The sequence below is a fragment of the Stegostoma tigrinum genome, chromosome 3, assembly GCF_030684315.1.
Source record: "Stegostoma tigrinum isolate sSteTig4 chromosome 3, sSteTig4.hap1, whole genome shotgun sequence".
Taxonomy (NCBI): Eukaryota; Metazoa; Chordata; class Chondrichthyes; order Orectolobiformes; family Stegostomatidae; genus Stegostoma; species Stegostoma tigrinum.
The window spans coordinates 115,051,875-115,072,150 of record NC_081356.1 but is presented as its reverse complement, the minus strand read 5'-3'; the positions used below and the strand labels follow the sequence as shown (position 1 = coordinate 115,072,150).

Below are 20,276 nucleotides of genomic sequence, written 5' to 3'. Positions count from 1 at the left end.
GGATAAGCATATGGACATACATGGAATAGTGTAGGTTAGATGCGCTTCAGATTGGTATGACAGGTCGGCACAACATCGAGGGCCGAAGGACCTGTACTGTGCTGTAATGTTCTATGTTCTATATGTAATCACTACATGCTATATTTGACAGTCAGTATGTTAGTTACCCTTTCATCTGTACCTGGAGCCACTGGTTTATCCTCTGTAATGATCTGCTGTAAACGTCCAAGAAGCTGTGAAGCCAGCTGACAAGGATCCTGAAGCAAGACTCTTTTGGAAAGCTGGATAGCTTCACTCAGTATGTTTAAGTCACCAACCTTGCTGTTTAAAAAATATAAAACAGTCTTTGAACAGCCTTGCTCATTTTCATTTTAAATGGATATTACGCTGTAGGATTTTCTAGAAAACAGTGTGTATAGTTTGCAAATTTGTTTTAATATGGTATTGTGTTTTGAGGTGTAAAGTAATTCACATAGTAAATATCTACAGTCATCAAATATGAAGCAGAATGTCAAGCGGTTAGATGTGATGAGTAAACAGTAAATAAAGAGTATCATGGCAAACTATAACTTTCAGTCTGCCTGTCTGGAAAGGCAGGAAGCTCAGGCATGGCACATTACCAAGGAGCGAAATAACACAATCGAAGGGTGACTTGCTTCTCATTGCCTACCAATCAGGTATCACTGGCAGATTCCTCAGAGGATGTCGTTTGGGGTTTTTAAAGGGTGGATGAAAAAAATTAATAGAGGTAGAAATTAGTTGCAAAGTGTGTGCAATACAAGGTAAGGATTCAAATATAGTTCAATAAGGATGAAAAGCACTGACAGGTACTATGAAGCTATGTTTTTCCTCACTGGTCAGAAAACCTGCCAAATTCTCCTTCTTAAAAACATGGTGCCTTGATTAATTGTAGAATGCTTACTGTTGCCATAGTTAAGAATAACTAGCTGACTACATATCACTTCCTATGTCTGTCTTAATGAGCTACACATTGCCTCAAGCGAAAGAGCTAATAGGTGACCATAAAGCTTTACTCAAAAGGTGACCGTAAGCAAAGTTAGGTGTAATGTTAAGTGGTGAAATTATGTAGATTTTTATCAGTTGTAATAGATCCAAGCCATGGTGTAATTTGTCCTTTGCTTATTATAACATATGCTATAGTTAAGAAACACAATAAATAACTGAAATCAACTTTAAGGTGCCATGAGTTAACACTCAATATTTTGAATTATGCAATACATTCAAAAAGATCATTAAACACTTAGTTAATAGATTTTGTGTTTTGGATATTCTCTCAAAAGTACCATTCAAATTTACTTGTGATTTCCCACTCCAGGAGCCACTGCCGTAAATATGGAAAAATTTCTTTCATTCATTGTTGCAATTTTCGAAGATTATATCTTTACTCTGCTACAGCTAATGCTCTTTAGAAGATTTGATGTCAATCAATAGAAACAACTTGTTAAATTTGGAAGATTGGTGCCAAGCACATAGAACTGAACCATTGCAATTACACCAGCAGAAATCAGACTTGTATTCTACTTAATATAAAAAAAGCGATTTGTCTCCAATAATATTGACAATTCCTAAATTTACAGAGTCATTGTATAGCACCCTTGCCTTGGAGATCAAAATTTACATATTGCAGTGGTGAGTCTACTTTTTGACTGGGTAGCAATGGGAACCCAGACACAGACCTTTCCAGGAGATCTGTTGGCGTTACCTTCCAATCAGGCGGGGTTCCTGGTTCCACCAGGGGCAATCTCACACTCAAAATCCCAAACAGCTGTCAGCCAGAGGCCAGCAGCTTTCCAATATCTCCATTGCTACTGGAGCAGTGGCTTGTGCTGATACTGCAATGGGGCTTACTCTAAAGAAATTGCCACTGCAGACTCTTGGGCCAAAAGGAATGAAGTGAGATCGCCAGAACCAGTCAGGGCGGCCCCAGTGAGGGAGGGAAGTTCGGTCATTGTCAGGAAAAGATGGTGTCTTTCCCCAGGTCCATTACTTGCCTCTGGCAGGCCCCTTCATTGGGCTAAGAATGTCTAAAGAGTGACCTCCCAACAGTAGGTCACAGGCATGGCATTGCCAGGATTTACTTGGTGAATTGTTTACTGTTCACATGACAAGACCCATCATCTCTTGCAGTTTGACACCAGTGGCAGGAAATAAGGATCTTAAGTTGCCACAGAAAACCTCAATTGGCCTTTTCTGATTCTGCTCACCTTCATCATGTTGAGGGGTGTGGGCCAGGGCAGGGAGAGGTGTTGATGGTCAGGAAGGCAACAGGATCTCCACACTGCACCTCCCTAATAACTCCCCCTTCTCCATTATATAAGCCCAAGTTTCCTTCCAGGGAAGCATTAAAATCTACTCAATCTTTATAGGTGTGTGCAAAACAATATTTTGGCATGTTTTAACACTGCCAAGGAAATCCATGTGTTGAATTGGCCAACTGACTCTGTTGTTAGATACAATGGACAATTCGTATTGAGTAGATGGGGGAGGGAGGGGGGGAGTCAAATTAGACATTGAACAAATGTTTCATCTTTACATATTCAGTGAAGGAGTAGGAAACTTTCAATTTCTGAAGAGCTGCTAAACTACTTTCAATGGATAATGTGGGATGAAGCTGAAACTGATTAAATATTTGTTTTGGAAAATCCATTGTTTGGAATCCTCAGAATTTTTTGTATGTTTATGGGATGCAGGAGTTATTGGCTCGGTCAGAATCTGTTGTCCACCTCTAATTTGCCCAGGGGGAAAAGTAAGCCACATTGCTGTGGGTCTAGACTCATATGTGGGCCACATCAGGCAAGGCTGGCAGATTTCCTTCCCTCATCGGCACCAGAGTCTGTGGGCAAAATGGGCACCGGGTTTGCATTGAAAGATCAAGCTGTGCTGCTTGGTCTTGATGCAGACAACACAGAAACTTCATGATGGCATTTGATTTAAAGGACAGTTTAGCAACCAAAGGCTCTGTTGGGTGACTGTAGGCCTCAGCAGAGGCATTACTTAAAAACCAAACTACGCTGCTTAAAGTCAGCCTGAACTCCCGAAAGGTTGGGAGCATGAGGTGCGGGTTTGCATTCTGGATGGAATGTATGTGGAAATATTTGTGGAAGAAGCTCTCAGCAAGACAGATTGAATTACGGCAGAGGAGAAAGGATCCACTCCAAAGTTCTTAAACACATGATTACAGGCCCTAATGTTACATTACAGGCCTCCCCTCAGGGAGATGATGGCCTGGTGAAATTATCACTGATCTGTTAATTCCCACACTGAGGTAACGTTCTGGGTACATGATTTCAAATTCTTCCATGACAGATGGTGGAATTTGAATTCAATAAACATCTGGAAATAAAAGTCTAATGATGACCATGAACCTGTTGTTGATTGTCAGAAAACCCAATCTTGTTCACAATGTCCTTTAGGGAAGGAAACTGCTGTCCTTATCTGGTCTGGCCTACAAGTGACTCCAGACCCAATGTGCTTGACTCTTAGCTGCCTCTGGGCAACTAGGGATAGACATTAATGCTGGCCTGGCCAGCGACGCCCACATTCCATGAATGAGGAGGAAAGACAATGTCTGTCCACCATAGGCCAGAAGCCCCTCTGACAAACTCTAAGGTGACAGTGGAACCACCATCATCAATGTGAACAAGTATCACCACAGGACCTGACTAAGTTAAAAGTACCAAAAGAAGTTAAAGATTTCTCACATGTGATCAGGGATTTCATCTTCAAACATCATTACCATGAATGGACCATGAGTCTCAGACATTGTTTAATTTTTCTTTGTTATTTCGCAGGAGATGGGTACTAGCCATTGTTCTCCATCCTGAATTGTCCTTGAACTGAGTGGCTTGCTAGACCATTTGAGGGAGCCATTAAGAGTCAGTAACATTTCTTTAGATCTGGAGTCACGAGGGCCAGATCAGATAAAGACAGCAGATTTCTGTCACTAAACAGGTCTGTTGAACTACATCAATTGACCTCTATGATGAAGGGTCCAGGCACGAAACGTCAGCTTTTGTGCTCCTGAGATGCTGCTTGGCCTGCTGTGTTCATCCAGGTCCACACTTTATTATCTTACATCAATTGATGGTAGTTTTATCATACCTTTACCAAGACCAACTTTCAATTCCAAATTTGTTGGCTGAGTCTGAATTCCATGGTGGGATTTGAACCCGTGCCCCATGAGCATTTGTCTGAGCCTCTGTCTAACTTGTCTTGTCTTGTGACTCTGGCATGACACCACCACTTCCCCCAATTAGATTTCCAGTCATTCAGCAATAATATAGATGCCATTATGCTGGCAAAGTTAAAAGAACAAAGAAAATTACAGCACAGGAACAGGCCCTTTGACCCTCCCAGCCTGTGCCAATTGAGATCCTCTGTCGAAACCTGTCATCTATTTTCTAAGGGTTTGCATCCTTTTGCTCCCTGCCCTTCCAGGTACCTGTCCAGATACATCTTAAAAGACACTATCATGTCTGCGTCTACCACCTCCACTGGCAACGCGTTCCAGGCACCCACCACACTCTGCATAAAGAACTTTCCACGCATATCTCCCATAAACTTTCCTCCTCTCGCTTTGAACTCATGACCCCTAGTAATTGAGTCCCCCACTCTGGGAAAAAGCTTCTTGCTATCCACCCTGTCTATACCCCTCAAGATTTTGTAGACCTCTATCAGTTCTCCCCTCAATCTCCGTCTTTCTAATGAAAATAATCCTAATCTCCTCAATCTTTCTTCATAGCTAGTGCCCTCCATACCAGGCAACATCCTGATGAACCACCTCTGCACCGTCTCCAAAGCATCTACATCCTTTTGGTATTGTGGCAACCAGAACTGCACACAGTACTCCAAATGTGGCCGAACCAAAGTCCTATACAACTGCAACATGACCTGCCAACTCTTGTACTCAATACCCCGTCCAATGAAGGAAAGCATGCCATATGCCTTCTTGACCACCCTATTGACCTGCGTTGTCACCTTCAGGGAACAATGGATCTGAACACCCAGATCTCTCTGCACATCAATTTTCCCCAGGACTTTTCCATTTACTGTACAGTTTCCTCTTGAATTAGATCTTCCAAAATGCATCACCTTGCATTTGCCAGGATTGAACTCCATCTGCCATTTACCTGCCCAACTCTCCAATCTATCTATATTCTGCTGTAATCTCTGACAGTCCCCTTCACTCTCTACTACTCCACCAATCTTCATGTCATCAGCAAACTTGCTAATCAGACCATCTATACCTTCCTCCAAATCATTTACATATATCACAAACAACAGTTGTCCCAGCTCAGATCCCTGTGGAACATCACTGGTCACAGGTCTCCAATTTGAGAAACCCCCTTCCACGACTACTCTCTGTCTCCTGTTGCCCAGCCAGTTCTCTATCCATCTAGCCAGCACACCCTGGACCCCATGCAACTTCACTTTCTCCATCAGACTGCCATGGGGAACCTTACTGAAGTCCATGTATATGGCATCTACAGCCTTTCCCTCATCAATCAACTTTGTTACGTCCTCAAAGAATTCTATTAAGTTGGTAAGAATGACCTTCCCTGCACAAAACCATGTTATCTATCACTGATGAGCCCATTTTCTTCCAAATGGGAATAGATCCCATCCCTCAGTATCTTCTCCAGCAGCCTCCCTGCCACTGATGTCAGGCTCACCGGTTGATAATTACCTGGATTATCCCTGCTACCCTTCTTAAACAAGATGTGTGACAAAGCATTCACAGCCAGCAGGAATACAGAGAAAGGAGGGGGTTAGGCTCAATATTTTTAAAAGTATATCCAATCAGTATGGAGAGACACTTCAATCTAATGGGACATCATAAATTCCTGTTTCTAGAGACAAGTTTGTTTACAAGAAAGAATTATCAAAGTTGACATATTGGAAGCTATGCTTTACGTCCTCTGTGAGAACCTATAACATTTGATGTTACACACGTCCGAGGTTTACTTACCTTGAAAGGACTTCATCACCTTACCTCTCTAGCAGCATTGTTGCTTTGAGATCTTCCTCCACACTGACAATAGACATACCCCACGCTTTGTGCAGCAAAAACTCAAAATTAAAAAGACAGTCAGCTATCAGGGTCGATACTTGATTCGACCTCAACAGATGGTAAGGAACTCCGTTCAGCTTCCGTAGATTAAACATACGGTTGACTTCAGAATCCTTTTCAAGCACCCAGGCCAGAGGGTGACTGTTTGGCTCCTCTTGCTGGCTACAGTTGTTTGATTCTCCTGGGAGAATAGTTGGTTTCCCCAAAAAGTAGTTTGCTATGGTCATGTGTAAAGCTAGCTGGGTATCACTGGATACGAAGTACCTCTTCAAGCAGGTAAGTTTCAGTGCTGAATGAGACCAGTTAAATGTATATGTGTTGTCTGTCCTGCACTCTACAATGTGGATGTTCAAGTCTCTTAGAAGTTTCATCCAAAGTACCAGAGGGAACTTGGGAATTGAGACATTTTGGAACTGCTGGATCTCCTGCATGACCACCCAGTCCAGAGATAGCAGGTCAGTCATTTCAACCAATGTGATGCCATTTCTTGACAACGTTAGCAACCCCGCTACTTTCTTCACAAGCTCTACTCCGTGTTCCTTCTCCATTCTACTAAGAATGGCAGAATACAACTGACATAGACTTTGGGGCAGAAATATATCTGAGACTGGGATGGAGGATTGCCAATTGAGGGACTCCCTGTATGCACACTGGACATAGAGAGGGGTAGGACAGGCAGAGCAGGCTTCCAACAGTAAATGCAGCTGGTCAGTTGTGAGTCTTCGATGGTCTTTTTCCAACCAATAACCTATTATTTTCTCAATTTCAGTGGTGGTGAGTGGTGGCACATGAAGAATGTTCCCATGTTCTTTCAATTTCTGTTAAAAGAGTTGAGACTTTATTGTAAAACAGCTTCATTTCCTTCTTAAATCAATTCACCAACTTCATTGATGAAAACATTTTTATCTTCACATTCATCCATGGTAATCACTGACAGGATGCAATGGAATATTAAGACAAAGTGGTAAGATTTCCTTCAAAACAGAGATGTAAGTGCACAAATCAAACAAGACTGAGTCTGTGGTTAATAATATTTATGGGACATTGGGCTTTATAAATAGAGCACCAAAACAAGGAAATGATGATAAACTTGGATAAAACACTGGTTTCAGGCTCAACTGACATTGTGTCCAGTGCCTTGGGACCACACCAGAGGAAGGATGTGAAAGTATTTGAGAGAGTACAGAAAAAAATCATGAGTACGGTTCCAGGGATGAGTTCCTCACTGATAGAGTAGGTGGGAATGTTCTTCAGAGAAAAGTGAAAACATATCTGATGGAGACATCAAAATTGAGAGGATTCTGGACAGATTAGGGAGAGAGAAACTGTTGGAGGGATTGCTAACCATTGGGCCCCAACTTACGGCAGTGAAAACAGAAAATACAGGAAATATACATCAGATCCAGCACATTTAGGGTTAGGAAAAGTTAGCAATCTTATTTATTTTGATTTTGAGCAAGGGGTTGTAAGAACAAAAGGAAGATCTATTATAGGGTGAGAGACAGGAGAGATTGAATGACACAGAGATAGTCCTCCAGCGTCAAAGAGAATGGTGATGGGACAAGAGAAGAGAAGGAGCTAAAGATTTAGTGAGAATAGGTGTGTTGCTGACTGACAACAAAAATAACATGCAAAGAGAAAGAAACAACATGGAGGATGCAGTTTATGATCTGAAATTGTTGAACTCAAATGCTGAGACCCAGTGGTGTCAAATTGAAAGGTTTTGTTTTTCAAACTTACATTGACCTTCACTGTAACAGAGTAGGCTGGGGACAGAGATGTCAGCAAAGTGAAGAATTAGACTGACAGGCCCCCTGATGCACAGAGTCATGCCTGGGTACTCAGTGTAGGTGTTCCACAAAATGGCTGCCCAATCTGCATTCAATCTTCCCAATGTAGAGCAAACCACAACGAGAACAGCAAATACAGTAGACTACATTGAAAGAAATAAACGTAAATTACTGGTTCAGCTGGGTGGTGGATTGGAGACTCTGATCAGTGAGGAAAGAGGAGGTAAAATGTAGCTTTTACATCTTCTGTGTTCATATTGAAAGGTGCCCTGAGAAAGGGACAGGGTGATTGAAGAGTGGACCAGGGTATCATGGAGGGAATGATCCGCTCAGTACTCTGAAAGGGGAGGCAAAGATGTGCTTGATGGTAAAAGGTGACACATTTTACAGAAATTAGCTGTTGAATAAGGAGATTGGTGGGCTAGAAGGAGCGGCCACAGGGAACCTCATCATATTTTCAGAAGAAGGGAGAGGGTGTGAGCAAAAATGTGGCAGCCATGGATGGTCAAAGTTGCTATCAATCATGATGGAGGATAATCCTGAATTTAGGATAAAAAGGTAACATCTCAGAAATGTTGGTGTGGAAAGCTGCATCATTGGAACAGATACAATGGAAATGGAGGAACTGAGAGAATGGAACGGAATGAAATGAAATGCGAAGAAGTGCAGCTGTGACTGTGAGAATCAGCATGTTTGTAACCAATATCGGTTAGTAGTCTATGGTTCAAAATTGAGACAGAAAATTTGAGGAAGAAAAAGGGAAGAGTCATGTGAAACTGAGAGAAGAGTGGAATTTCACAGCTAATTTCCAATTCAGGGCGAGGGAATGAGCTGGGGCCAATACAATCAATGTACCAGGAAAAAGAATTAAGGAAGGGGGCCCTGTGTAGTATGATGTGTTTCACATATTCCAGAAAACAACAGGCACAGCTAGGTCCTTTACAAAGGAACAATTTTTACTTGGAGGAAGTGAGATAAAATAAAGAAGACTTTTTTTCAATGACAGAATAGGTTTCACCAGGCAGGATGCCCAAATTGTTCATGGAAGCTGATTGGGCATCCATTCAAGGAAGAACTGGATAGCCTCATAGCAGTCTTGATACAGAGAAATTTGACGTTCATGGAGAAAGTGGTGGTGGTCAGGGACAGGGGATTGAAACATTTCAAGTGATGGAGGAGTCACTGACGTCAGTGGGGCAAGACTGTAAAAGGGGGAAAGTGAATGGAGTCAAGACAGGAAACATCCGCTTAGTGGGGCAACCAGGTTTAAACAATAGATCTTCCAGGGCAATGTGGTTTATGATCTTAGAAATGGAAAAGGAGCTGTGCAAGGTTAGGGAATTGGGTGAGAAGTCATGGAGGGAAATCCTCCACGGTAATGACATTAAAATAATGTGTTCTAAAATTTGCAAAATTTTATTTGTTATCTATATTTTCTCTATTTCCCCGTTTCTGCATCTCTCCATTTCACATGCTATCCTATTTTCACTATTTCACTGGATGAAAGGAAATTAGTGACTGTTTTGGATTTATGTTTGGATGTGGCATCATGGCCCAGCTGGAGGTAGGAGCAAGTGGCAGACAGTTAGCATTTCCAGATTTGACATCCAGTTCCACAATTTTGGATTTTATGACCTATTTTGTTCTGTTGCCTTTGCATGTTTGTGTCCTCCAAGAAAGGTAGGAGAGGGAGGCAGGTTGTGCAGGGGTCTCCTGTGGCTATGCCCATCTGAAACAAGTACGCTGTTCTGGAAAATGTAGGGGTTGATGGATTCTTAGGGGAATGTAGCACTGTCAGCCAGGTTTCTGGTGCAGAGACTGGCTCTAACGTAATGAGGGTTATGCCAGGTTCCAGGCGATTGATTGTGAAAAGGCACTATCTAGTCAGAGGCATAGACAGACATTTCTGCGGCTGACAGCGAGACATCAAAACGGTCTGTTGCCTCCCTGGTGCCAGGATGAAGGATATCTTGGAGAGGATGCAGGATACTCTCAAAGACAACAGGACCAGCAGGCACATCGAAACTAACAACACAAGACACAGGAAGAGATAAGATTGAGATTCTGAGGAGAGAATATAAGAAGTTAGGCAGGAATTTAAAAAGGAGATCCTGGAGGGTAGCAATATCTGGATTACTTCCGGTGCCACAAGCTACTGACGGTAGGAATAGGAGTATAGAGCAGCTGAATGCGTGGCTGAGGAGCTGGTGCAGGGGAAATGGATCCACATTTTTGGATCACTGGAATCTTTTGTGGGGTACAAGTGACCTAGATAAGAAGGACGGTTTTCACCTGAATTGGAAGAGGACTGTTGCACTGGCAAGGAGATTTGCTAAAGCAGCTCGGGAGTATTTAAACTAGTAAAGGGCAGGGGAGGGGGTGTGTTCAAGACCCAGGGAATTAGTGAGGAAAGAGATCAGTCTGAGACTGATACAGTTGGGAAAAGGAGAAAGTCAAGCAGTCAGGGCAGGCAGGAACAAAGCAGAGAATGAGGCAGGACTGATAAATTAAACTGTGTTTATTTCAATGCAAGAGGCCTAAACAGGTAAGGCAGATGAACTCAGGGCATGGTTGAAAACCTGGGGCCTGGGATATCACAGCAATTACAGAGATGTGGCTCAGGGATGGACAGGATTGGCAGCTCAATGTTCCAGGGTATAGATGTCATAGGAAGGATAGAAAAGGGGGCAAGGGACGAGGGGGAGTGGCACTTTTAATTAAGGATAATTATGACTGTATTTAGGGAAGATATTCCTGGAAATACATCCAGGCAAGTTATTTGGGTGGAACTGTGAAAGAAGAAAGGGATAATGACCTTATTGAGATTGTAATATAGACCCCTTAATAGTCAGCAGGAAATGAGAAACAAATTTATAAGGAGGTCTCAGTCATCTGTGAGAATAGCAGAGTGGTTATGACAGGGGATTGTAATTTTTCAAACATAAACTAGGATTGCCATGGTGTTAAGGGATTGGATGGAGAGGAATTTGTTTAAGTGCAGACAAGAAAATTTTCTGATTCAGTATGTGGATGTATCTGCTAGAGAAGATGCAAAATGTGACCTGCACTTGGGAAATAAGGCAGGGCAGGTGACTGTGGTGTCAGTGGGGAAGCAATTTGGGGCCACTGACCATAATTCTATTAATTTTAAAATAGTAACGGAAAAGCATAGGCTGGATCTAAAAGTTAGATTTCTAAATTGGACGAAGGCCAATTTTGAGGGAACTATTGCACTATATCAGAACCAACTGTACCATGGTCTTTTTCCCAGGGTGAGGGAGTCCAAAACTAGAGGGCATAGGTTTAAGTTGAGAGGGGAAGATTTAAAAGGGACCAGAGGGGCAAATTTTTGAGGGTGGTGCTTGTATGGAATGAGCTGCCAGGGGAAATGGTGGAGGCTGGTATAATTACAACATTTAAAAAGCATCTGGATGTCCATATGAATAGGAAGGGTTTAGAGGGAGGCGGGCCAAATGTGGGAAAATAGGACTAGATTTATACAGGATATCTGGTCGGCATGAATGTATTGGACCATAGGATCTATTTCGGTGTTGCATATCTCTATGACTCTATGTCTCTAAGTGTGGGAAAGAGGTGGTGTGGTAGAGGTTGGTGTATATGTGGATGACTCTCTGAGATAAGCCAAAATGTAACTGTGAGCTCAGGATTGTCCATGTGCTGTAAGGCTGTCCCAAGAACTGCTTTGTGCAGTTGTGTCTGTTGCTCATTCATCTTGTATATATGATTAATAAAGACAATAGTCAGCAACTTAGCCTGCAGACTTTCAGACACAAAGGCTTTGTTTCCATGTGATTATACATTCATCTCACCTAAAATCTCTGCAACTCAGTGTCTACATTATTTACATTCACGGCTCTGGAAATGATTAGACCATTACAGTTATCTTTTGACCAGGCAAATGTGGCCAGTAATGCTGGAGGCTGTGTGTTATGAAGAGGATACCTACTGCTGATCACAGCACTAAGAAAGATGTTTCCATGTAATCGTTGGATAACTACTATTGTATAATACAGCCCTTCATCTCAAGGATTTGGCAACCCAGAATTAAAATCTCTGTTGCTTCTTAATATAGATTAAGGATAATTTCACAGACAACATGCTGGTCTTTTTCTCTGTGGAAAGATGAATCACAGGATATTTCTTGGACCATAATGTTCATAAAATTGAACACATTCAAAAATAGTAGTTACACACTCTACAGACCCACACTGTCTTAGACAAAGTGCATTTCTGTTTTCTAACAGGCTAGGTTATATTCCAACTATTGTATGCAGCATATTTTTAGTCATTGGGCAGAACAATTCAACACTTCAATGTTTATCCTAACCAGAAAGGATTAATAAAATAACATTTTGTTCACTACATTATCAGAAAAGCATCAATTTTGTAACCAAACATCAAAAACTCCATTTAGTTTTGGAGTTATTTAGGATTTATTGTGCTGCACTGATATTTTGCACAATAAACACCAGATTACAAACTGGTGATTCATAACCTTTCAGTTGTTTTTTTCTTGGCTTGTAAGCATTGAATGATTTGAGATCTAAACGTAGCCACACTCATAAATGTGTCCAAATTGATTTGTAGAAACTGTATAGTGAGTCAAATTAGTCAACCTTTGTTGCTTAGCAGACTTTATTACCTTTAGTGTTGCCTGATCCTCCTCAACGAACATAGAAACAATGAAATAGACATTTTTTGGCAGTTCTCTTGGCAACCAGGAAAGTTTCCAAGCATTGTAATCATCAGATAATTCCTCCAAACCATCCAGAGTAATCAAGAGAGGTTTGTCTTCAGTAGCAAACTCCATTAATGAAGTGAACTCATTTAGCAACCCTAAGAAATCCTAAGCACAAAGCAAGATTATTTGGGAGCTGAAGGTGTTGTTAGAGATATATACAAAATAGTATAATCAGTTGTTAGACCCAAGATTACACACTATGAACTGAATTTCCATGCCTTCTTCCTGATGAAAACAGATTAATAAAAATGGGAGTATTAAAACTTACCATCTCATTGTTGTCATCACAATAGCCAACCTTTTTTTTCATTTCATGGAATGTGGGCATTACTGGTGATGCCTCCATTCATTGCCCATCCCCAATTTTCCATTTGATCTGGAGTTACATATTGCCAAGACAGACATTTCCTTCTCTTGAGTACATTTGTGAATCAGTTGAGTTTTTACAAGTATCAATGATAATTAACATGGTTACCGTCACGGAGACGAGCTTTATATTCGAGATTTATTAGATGATTTCAACTTTCACTAGTTGTCTTCGAATTCATAGCCCTATAGCATTAGGCTGAGCCTTTGGACCATTAGTCTAGTGACAATATCATGAAACAGACATGTCCTTGGAACAGCTGCACACCCCATTCTGCTGCAGTTCTCTGAGTAAGTACTCCAAGTTGCTGCCTGACATTATAATGAAGCTCCTTTAATGTCAATTGAACCTCAAAGCCATTTTTGAACTGATTTAGTCAGCCTGTCCAGCAGTATTAGGTGGCAATCTGATCTCAGGTCTCAAAAGGTAAATAAATGCCTCTTCATTATTGTGGGGCTTGAGGCAAGTTCCTGTTATTTCCGCTAACACTGTGTTCCTAAAAGGATTACTGGCCAGCCCACCTATTCCACCCATCACTTTACACTTTCAGGGAAATTTCAACCATCATGGTTATAATCTCTTCCAACCATTTCTGTCAGGCAGAAGATTCAAAAGCTTAAACACACAAACCAACAGATTAAAGAACAGTTGCTGTCAGACTTCTGAATGGACCTCTCAAATATTAAATTTAAGTGTTGATCTTGCTCTTTGTGCACCTTCTCTGCATCAGTAACGTGGTATTCCTCACTCTGCTTTATTACCCTGCTGCATTTTTTTTTGTTTGTTCTGCCTATACTGCATGCCAAACAGAACTCTTCACTGTACTTAGGTACGTGACAATTATAAATCAAATAAAATCAAATAAAACAATTGTGAATCATTACTTCTCCAATGTACAGGTTCCCGAATGAAATTCATAATCATTTTCAATCTCCAAAACTGGAGTCGAGGAGGTCTTTTGTGTAAAATACTCTTTGAAAACCTCTCCACAGCTGAAATACAACTTAGTCCAATTGGAAGTTTCAGTGTCTGCGGTCTGAGTCCTGAGACACATTGCTGTGAACTACTGTTATAGTCAAACTCAAAAGCGTAGTTGTATCGAGCATCAGATTTTGGAGCCTACAGATTAACATATAGCTCTGTGTTGCTCATGAATTGATGACAAAGGGCAGTGAAATTGAAGATTAAGGCTTTCTAGCACACTTCACGGTATTTTTATTCACCAGACTGAAGATTGAACCCATTTGATCATCTTAGTCAAATAGCTTGAATCAACATCCAATTAAGGTAATGTAAGCAAATATATTGTTCAAATGAAATTAAAATATGGACTGGGAGAAATAGTAGGAACTGCAGATGCTGGAGAATCTGAGATAACAAAGTGTAGAACTGGACGAACACAGCAGGCCAAGCAGCATCAGAGGAGCAGGAAAGCTGGCATTCCGGGCCTAGACCCTTCTTCGGAAAAAGGGTCTAGGCCCGAAGCATCAGCTTTCCTGCTCCTCTGATGCTGCTTGGCCTGCTGTGTTCGTCCAGCTCTACACCTTGTTATCTTAAAATATGGACTGCAATGTTCCCGTTGTTAGTAAGTGGATTATAAAACATCTGCAACACAATATTGTTACAGTATTCAATTGTAAGGGTAGAAAGGTATCCTATGGAAGCAACTCATTTTCTGTAACATGTGGAGGTAGTTTTCCTATTTATCTCTCGACAGTAATCTGACACAACAGATTGGCAACTGGCGTAGTTCCAGCTCAATTTCCACCCCACAAGAATCAACAGATTGAAAATTGGGACATTTCTAAAACAGTCTAGTGATATGCTTCTTGGAATTATTATTCAAGCATTGAAGATGGAAATCACAGGTGTAAGATATCCTAGATAACAAAGTATGAGGCTGGATGAACACAGCAGGCCAAGCAGCATCTTAGGAGCACAAAAGCTGACGTTTCGGGCCTGGACCCTTCATCAGAAAAGCCTTTTTCTGAAGAAGGGTCTAGGCCCGAAACGTCAGCTTTTGTGCTCCTAAGATGCTGCTTGGCCTGCTGTGTTCATCCAGCTTCACACTTTGTTATCTCGGATTCTCCAGCATCTGCAGTTCCCATTATCTATGTAAATATCCTAGATTTAGTTAAATACCTCTGAGAAATAGATTGTTTTGTCATACATTTCAGCAAGTTGGATGCACAGGCTGCGAAGAAGCATGCGAATACTTCGGGTCTCTCCTGTTATGCCAATAAAACGAACAATTTTCCGCAGATCTCTGGAACAAGAGAGACGTGTGAGCTTTGAAGCTGCTGCACAATGCAATATCACCGGAAAGTAATTGCCAACACAATGATTTCAATGTCCTTTCTGTGCTCTAACTAATATTTCGACACAATAATTGCATTAAGTGTGACTGGGGTTTGCAGTTAAACAACTTCAAAGAATAAGTGCTGGAGCAGGATTCTTTGTAAGTTTTAAAATAAGTAAAAACCAAAAGAACTGTGGATGCTGTAATTCAGGAACAAAAACAAAGCTGCTGGAAAAGCTCAGCAGATCTGGCAGCATCTGTGAAGGAGAAAACAGAGTTAACGTTTCGGGAATGGTAACCCTTCCTCAGAACTCAATAAGTAAAATAAGTTAAAATAAGTAAAACTGCCGGATGAGGAGACTTCTACTGCCAGTTTGGTGCTTTTTAAAAGAAGATTAGAATATCACCAACTGCGAGGACATTGAACAAAGAAAGACAAGCAATGGCAGCAAACAAAGGAAGGAAATCTGTCATCTTCACCTGGTCTGGCCTACATGTGACTCCAGAGCCACAGCGATGTGGTCGACTCTCAGATGCCCTCCGAAATGGCCTAGCAAGCCACTCAGTTGTATCGATTCCTACAATGTCTCGACAAAGAAATGAAATTGGACAGGCCACCCAATATCGACTTAGACGCTAGAACAGATAACAACAGAAACAGCCTTGCCAACCCTGCAAATTCTTCCCTACTAATGCCTGAGAGCCAGTGCCAAAAATAGGAGAGCTGTCTCACAGACTAGTCAAGTACCAGGCTGACATGGAATCACATCTTACAGCAATGTCCCAGATACCACCATCATCACCCCTGGATATTTCCTGTCCCATGGGCAGGACAGACCCTGCTGAGGTGGCACCACACTGGTATATGGTTATCCTGGGAGTCCTCAACATTGACTCTGGACTGCATGAAGTCTCATGGTATCAGGTTAAAATGGGCAAGGAAGCCACCTGCCGATTACCACCGACTGTTCTCCCTTGCCTGATGAATCGGTAATCCTCCATGTTGAATAACATTTGGAGGAAGCAGTGAAAATGGCAAGGGCACAAAATGTACTCTGGGTGGGGGATTTCAATGTCGACCACCAAGAGTGGCTCGGCAGCAGTACTACTGATCAAGCTGGTTGGGTCCTAAAGGGCACAGCTGCTAGACTGGGTCTGTGGCAGGTGGTGAAGGAATCAACAAGAGGGAAAAACATACTTGACCTCATCCTTACCAACCTGCCAGCTGCAGATGCATCTGTCCATGACAGTAACAGTAAGAGTGGCCAATACACAGTCCTTGTGGCGATGAAGTCCCGCCTTCACACTGAGGGCAACCTCCATCATGTTGTGTGGCACCATCACTGTGCTAAATGGGGAAGACTTCACACAGATCTAGCAACTCAAGACTGGGCATCCATGAGGCAATGTGGGCCATCAACAGCAGCAGAACGGTACTCTAGCACAAGCTGTAAACTTACTCAACCATTGCCAGCAAGCCAGGGGATCAAGTCTGGCTCAATGGACAGTGCATCAGGTGCACCTGAAAATGAAGTATCGACCTGGTGAAGCCACCAAACAGGACGATTTGTATGCCAAACAGCATAAACAACAAATCATAGTCAAAACTAAATGATTCCACAATCAACAGAGCAGATCCAAGCTCTGCTGTCCTGCTACATCCAGTCATAGATTGTGGTACACAATTAAACAAGTCACTGGAGGAGGGAGCTCCACAAATATCCCCATCCTCATCCATACAAAAGCTAAGGCTGAAGCTTTTGCAACAAACTTCAGCCAGAAGTGCCAAGTGCATGATCCATCTTGGCTTCCTCCAGTGGTCCCCAGCATTACAGATACCAGTCTGCAGCCAGTTCAATTCACCCCACATGATATCAAGAAATGGCTAGAGACACTGGATACTGCCAAGGCTATGTGGCCTTATAATATTATGTAATAGTGCCGAAGACTTCCACTCCAGAGCTTGCTGTTTCACTATCCTGAAGACTGTTCCAGTATAGTTACCACACTGGAATCTACCTGACAATGTGGAAAATTGCCCAGATTTGCCCTGTGTACAAAATAAAAACAGAACAAATCCAATCCAGCCAATTATGCCCTATCAGTCTACTTTCAATCATCAGTAAAGTGCTGGAGGGTATCATCAACAATGCTAGCAATAACCTGCTCCGATACCCAGTTTGGGTTCCACCAGGGCCACACACCTCCTGACCTCATTACAGCCTTGCTTCAAACATGGACAAAAAAGCTGAATTCCAGAGGAGCAGTGAGAGTGACAGCCCTTGAAATCAATGCTGCATTTGACCAAAAGTGGCATCAAGGAGTCCTTGCAAACTTGGAATTAATGAGAATCAGAGGGTAAACTCTGCAATGATTGCAGTCATTTCTGGCACAGATGAGATGGTTGTGGCTGTTGGAGGTTAGTCATCTCAGCTCCAGGACATCTCTGCAGGAGTTACTCAGGGTAGTGGCCTAGGCCCAACCATCTTCAGCTGTTTCATCAATGACCTTCCCTACTTCATGAGGTCAGAATTGGGGATGTTCACCAATGATTACACAATGTTCAGCACCATTCATAACTCCTTAGATACTGAAGCAGTCCATGCAAAAAAATATGGACAATATCCAGACTCAGGCTGACAATTGGCATGCAACATTTGCGCCACACAAATTCCAGGCAATAACCATCTCTAGTAAGAGACAATCTAACCTCTGCTCCTTGGTATTCAAAGTTCATATCCTTCATCAGGTTGTCCATTATCAATATCCTGGGGGTTACCATTGGCTAGAAATTCGACTGGACTTGCCATAAAAATACAGTGACTGCAAGAACAGCTCAGAGACCAGGAATACCGCAGCAGGTAACTTGCTTCTTGACTCCCAAAGCCTGTCCACCATGTGCAGGCTCAAGTCAAGGATGTGATGGGATACTCCCCACTTGCCTGGATGAGCGCAGCCCCAACAACACTCACAAAGCTTGATACCATTCTGGACAAAGCAGCCCACTTGACTGACATCGACTCCCTCCACCATTCAATAGGAGTGTGTACTACCTACAAGATGCACTGCAAAAATTCTGCAAAGATCCTTGGACAGCACCTTTCAAACCCATGACAATTGCATCTTGAAGGACAAGGACTGCAGATGCACCACCACCAGCTGCAAATTCCCCTTCAAATTACTCACTATCCTGACTTGGAAATATATCACCATTCTGTCCATAAAGCCAGGTCGAAATCCCAGAATTCCCTCCCTATGGGCATTATGGGTAAACCCACAGCATGTGGACTGTAGCAGTTCAAGGTGGTACCTTTCCAAGGAGAACTAGGGATCAGCCAATAAAAGTCCATGTCCCATGAGTAATAAAAAAAAGCTTATTTTCATCACTCTGTGTAGATTTGAATCCAATCCTGGTAATTGGATTTCATCAAACTGAAAGTCAGTTTTGTAATTACTCGAGATAATAGGAACTGCAGATGCTGGGGAATCCGAGATAACAAGGTCTAGAGCGGGATGAACACAGCAGGCCAAGTAGCATCATAGGAGCAGGAAAGCTTATCCTCAGAAGAGGCTTCGCAGTGGGGTTAAAATTGTATCAGAGACAACAGGAACTGCAGATGCTCCTATGATGCTGCTTGGCTTGCTGTACGCTTTGTAATTACTAAGTTACTTAGATAGTTGCCAGCTATATTTGCACATAGCGGTCATTAAAACCCTATTTTTTATTCAGATCAATCAATTACTGTGGAACATGGTTCAGTGTATGAAAATCATTTTAACACTAATTAAAATGTGTCTTGAGATACGCACCAATGCAATTTAAAAGGATCTTGCCTCTGACGGCAGAAATGCTGATGAAAATCTCAAGTTTCCCAAAATTATCCGGACAAGTTTCAATCCATCGCAAAATGTTTGAGAGTTTCTATCTGGAGGATGAGCATATTTTCCTTTAAATTCTTATTTCTTTCCTCAACTTCGCATTTTACCTTGGTAATATTAACTATTTCCAACTATTTTAATCACCACGTTTAGTCATTTAAGCAAATTTCAGCTGTTGATATTTCCAAGTCTAAGTTCAAACCTTGACTTTCAATTGTCACCTCAACTTTTTTGTAGTGATTTTTTTAGTGAATAAAAATAGCAGGTTGAAATCTGCTGGCTGTATATGTGGTAATATGTGTCTTGAACAGCTTACATGTCTTTTTGTATTGTTTGTAGTGCGTTAAAGTTCAACTGCTGTACCGTGTACGCAGAACATAAATCAATGTTGACATAGTAATAGATATTCATTAGTTCAATGCTATCTTAAGTACTTTACTTGAACAGTGTAAGCATATTTTCACTTAAACATAATTTGTAGCCATGGATGTGAAAATCTCAAAGCTAATTACTTTCAAAGCAAGACAATGAATAAATCATTTTCAATGTTTTATATCAATTTACCTTCATGTGTGCTATCTGAAACTGGGTTAGCAATGCAGTAGGCTTGATGCTCAGTAGAAAACACATTGAAGAATGTTGAATTATTTTCATGATTGGTACTGTATCAGGGGATCTGAAATTATTAATGTCAACTGTCTTATAACATCACAAAATCCGAACTCACCACTAAAAGGCAGTCTTGAATTTAAAAATTTGTAATAATCGGCTGGGCAGAACATTAGACGACTCAATTCCCCGGATGAGGCAATATTTATTCAAACGATGCAATGCAGACCACTGGAGTGAGACTACAGATAAGTCAGTAACAGACTCAAGGATTTAAACGGTCTGCTCCTCATCCTATGCTCATATGATTTTTTTTATTCCACTGCAAGTGAACTAATGTGATGCACAGAGTAGATAAACTGTTCCCATCGGCTGGGGGTTCTAGAACTCTGAGGTATTGTCAAAGAATTAGGGCTAGACAGCTCAAGAGAAATGTTAGGAAGCAATTCTACACAGAAAGGGTGGCAGATGTTTGGAAC

The 20,276-nt window shown here is 41.7% G+C and overlaps 1 protein-coding gene across 5 annotated transcripts in view; it reads right to left on the bottom strand.

The window, feature by feature from the left end:
• LOC125451016 (NACHT domain- and WD repeat-containing protein 1-like) overlaps positions 1-20,276 on the bottom strand; it is a 119,943-nt gene that overhangs the window by 56,028 nt on the left and 43,639 nt on the right. For 4 of the 5 annotated variants that reach the window (XM_048527645.2, XM_048527647.2, XM_048527648.1 and 1 more), the window contains exons 15-18: positions 15,153-15,276; positions 12,545-12,748; positions 6,014-6,909; positions 182-321 (exon numbers count right to left, since the gene is read on the bottom strand). In XM_048527645.2, the coding sequence (XP_048383602.1) occupies positions 182-321; positions 6,014-6,909; positions 12,545-12,748; positions 15,153-15,276 (1,364 nt within the window). Of the gene's footprint in view, positions 1-181; positions 322-6,013; positions 6,910-12,544; positions 12,749-15,152; positions 15,277-19,752; positions 19,865-20,276 lie in introns of all 5 variants that reach the window. The other variant, XM_048527646.2, reaches the window with a different exon arrangement.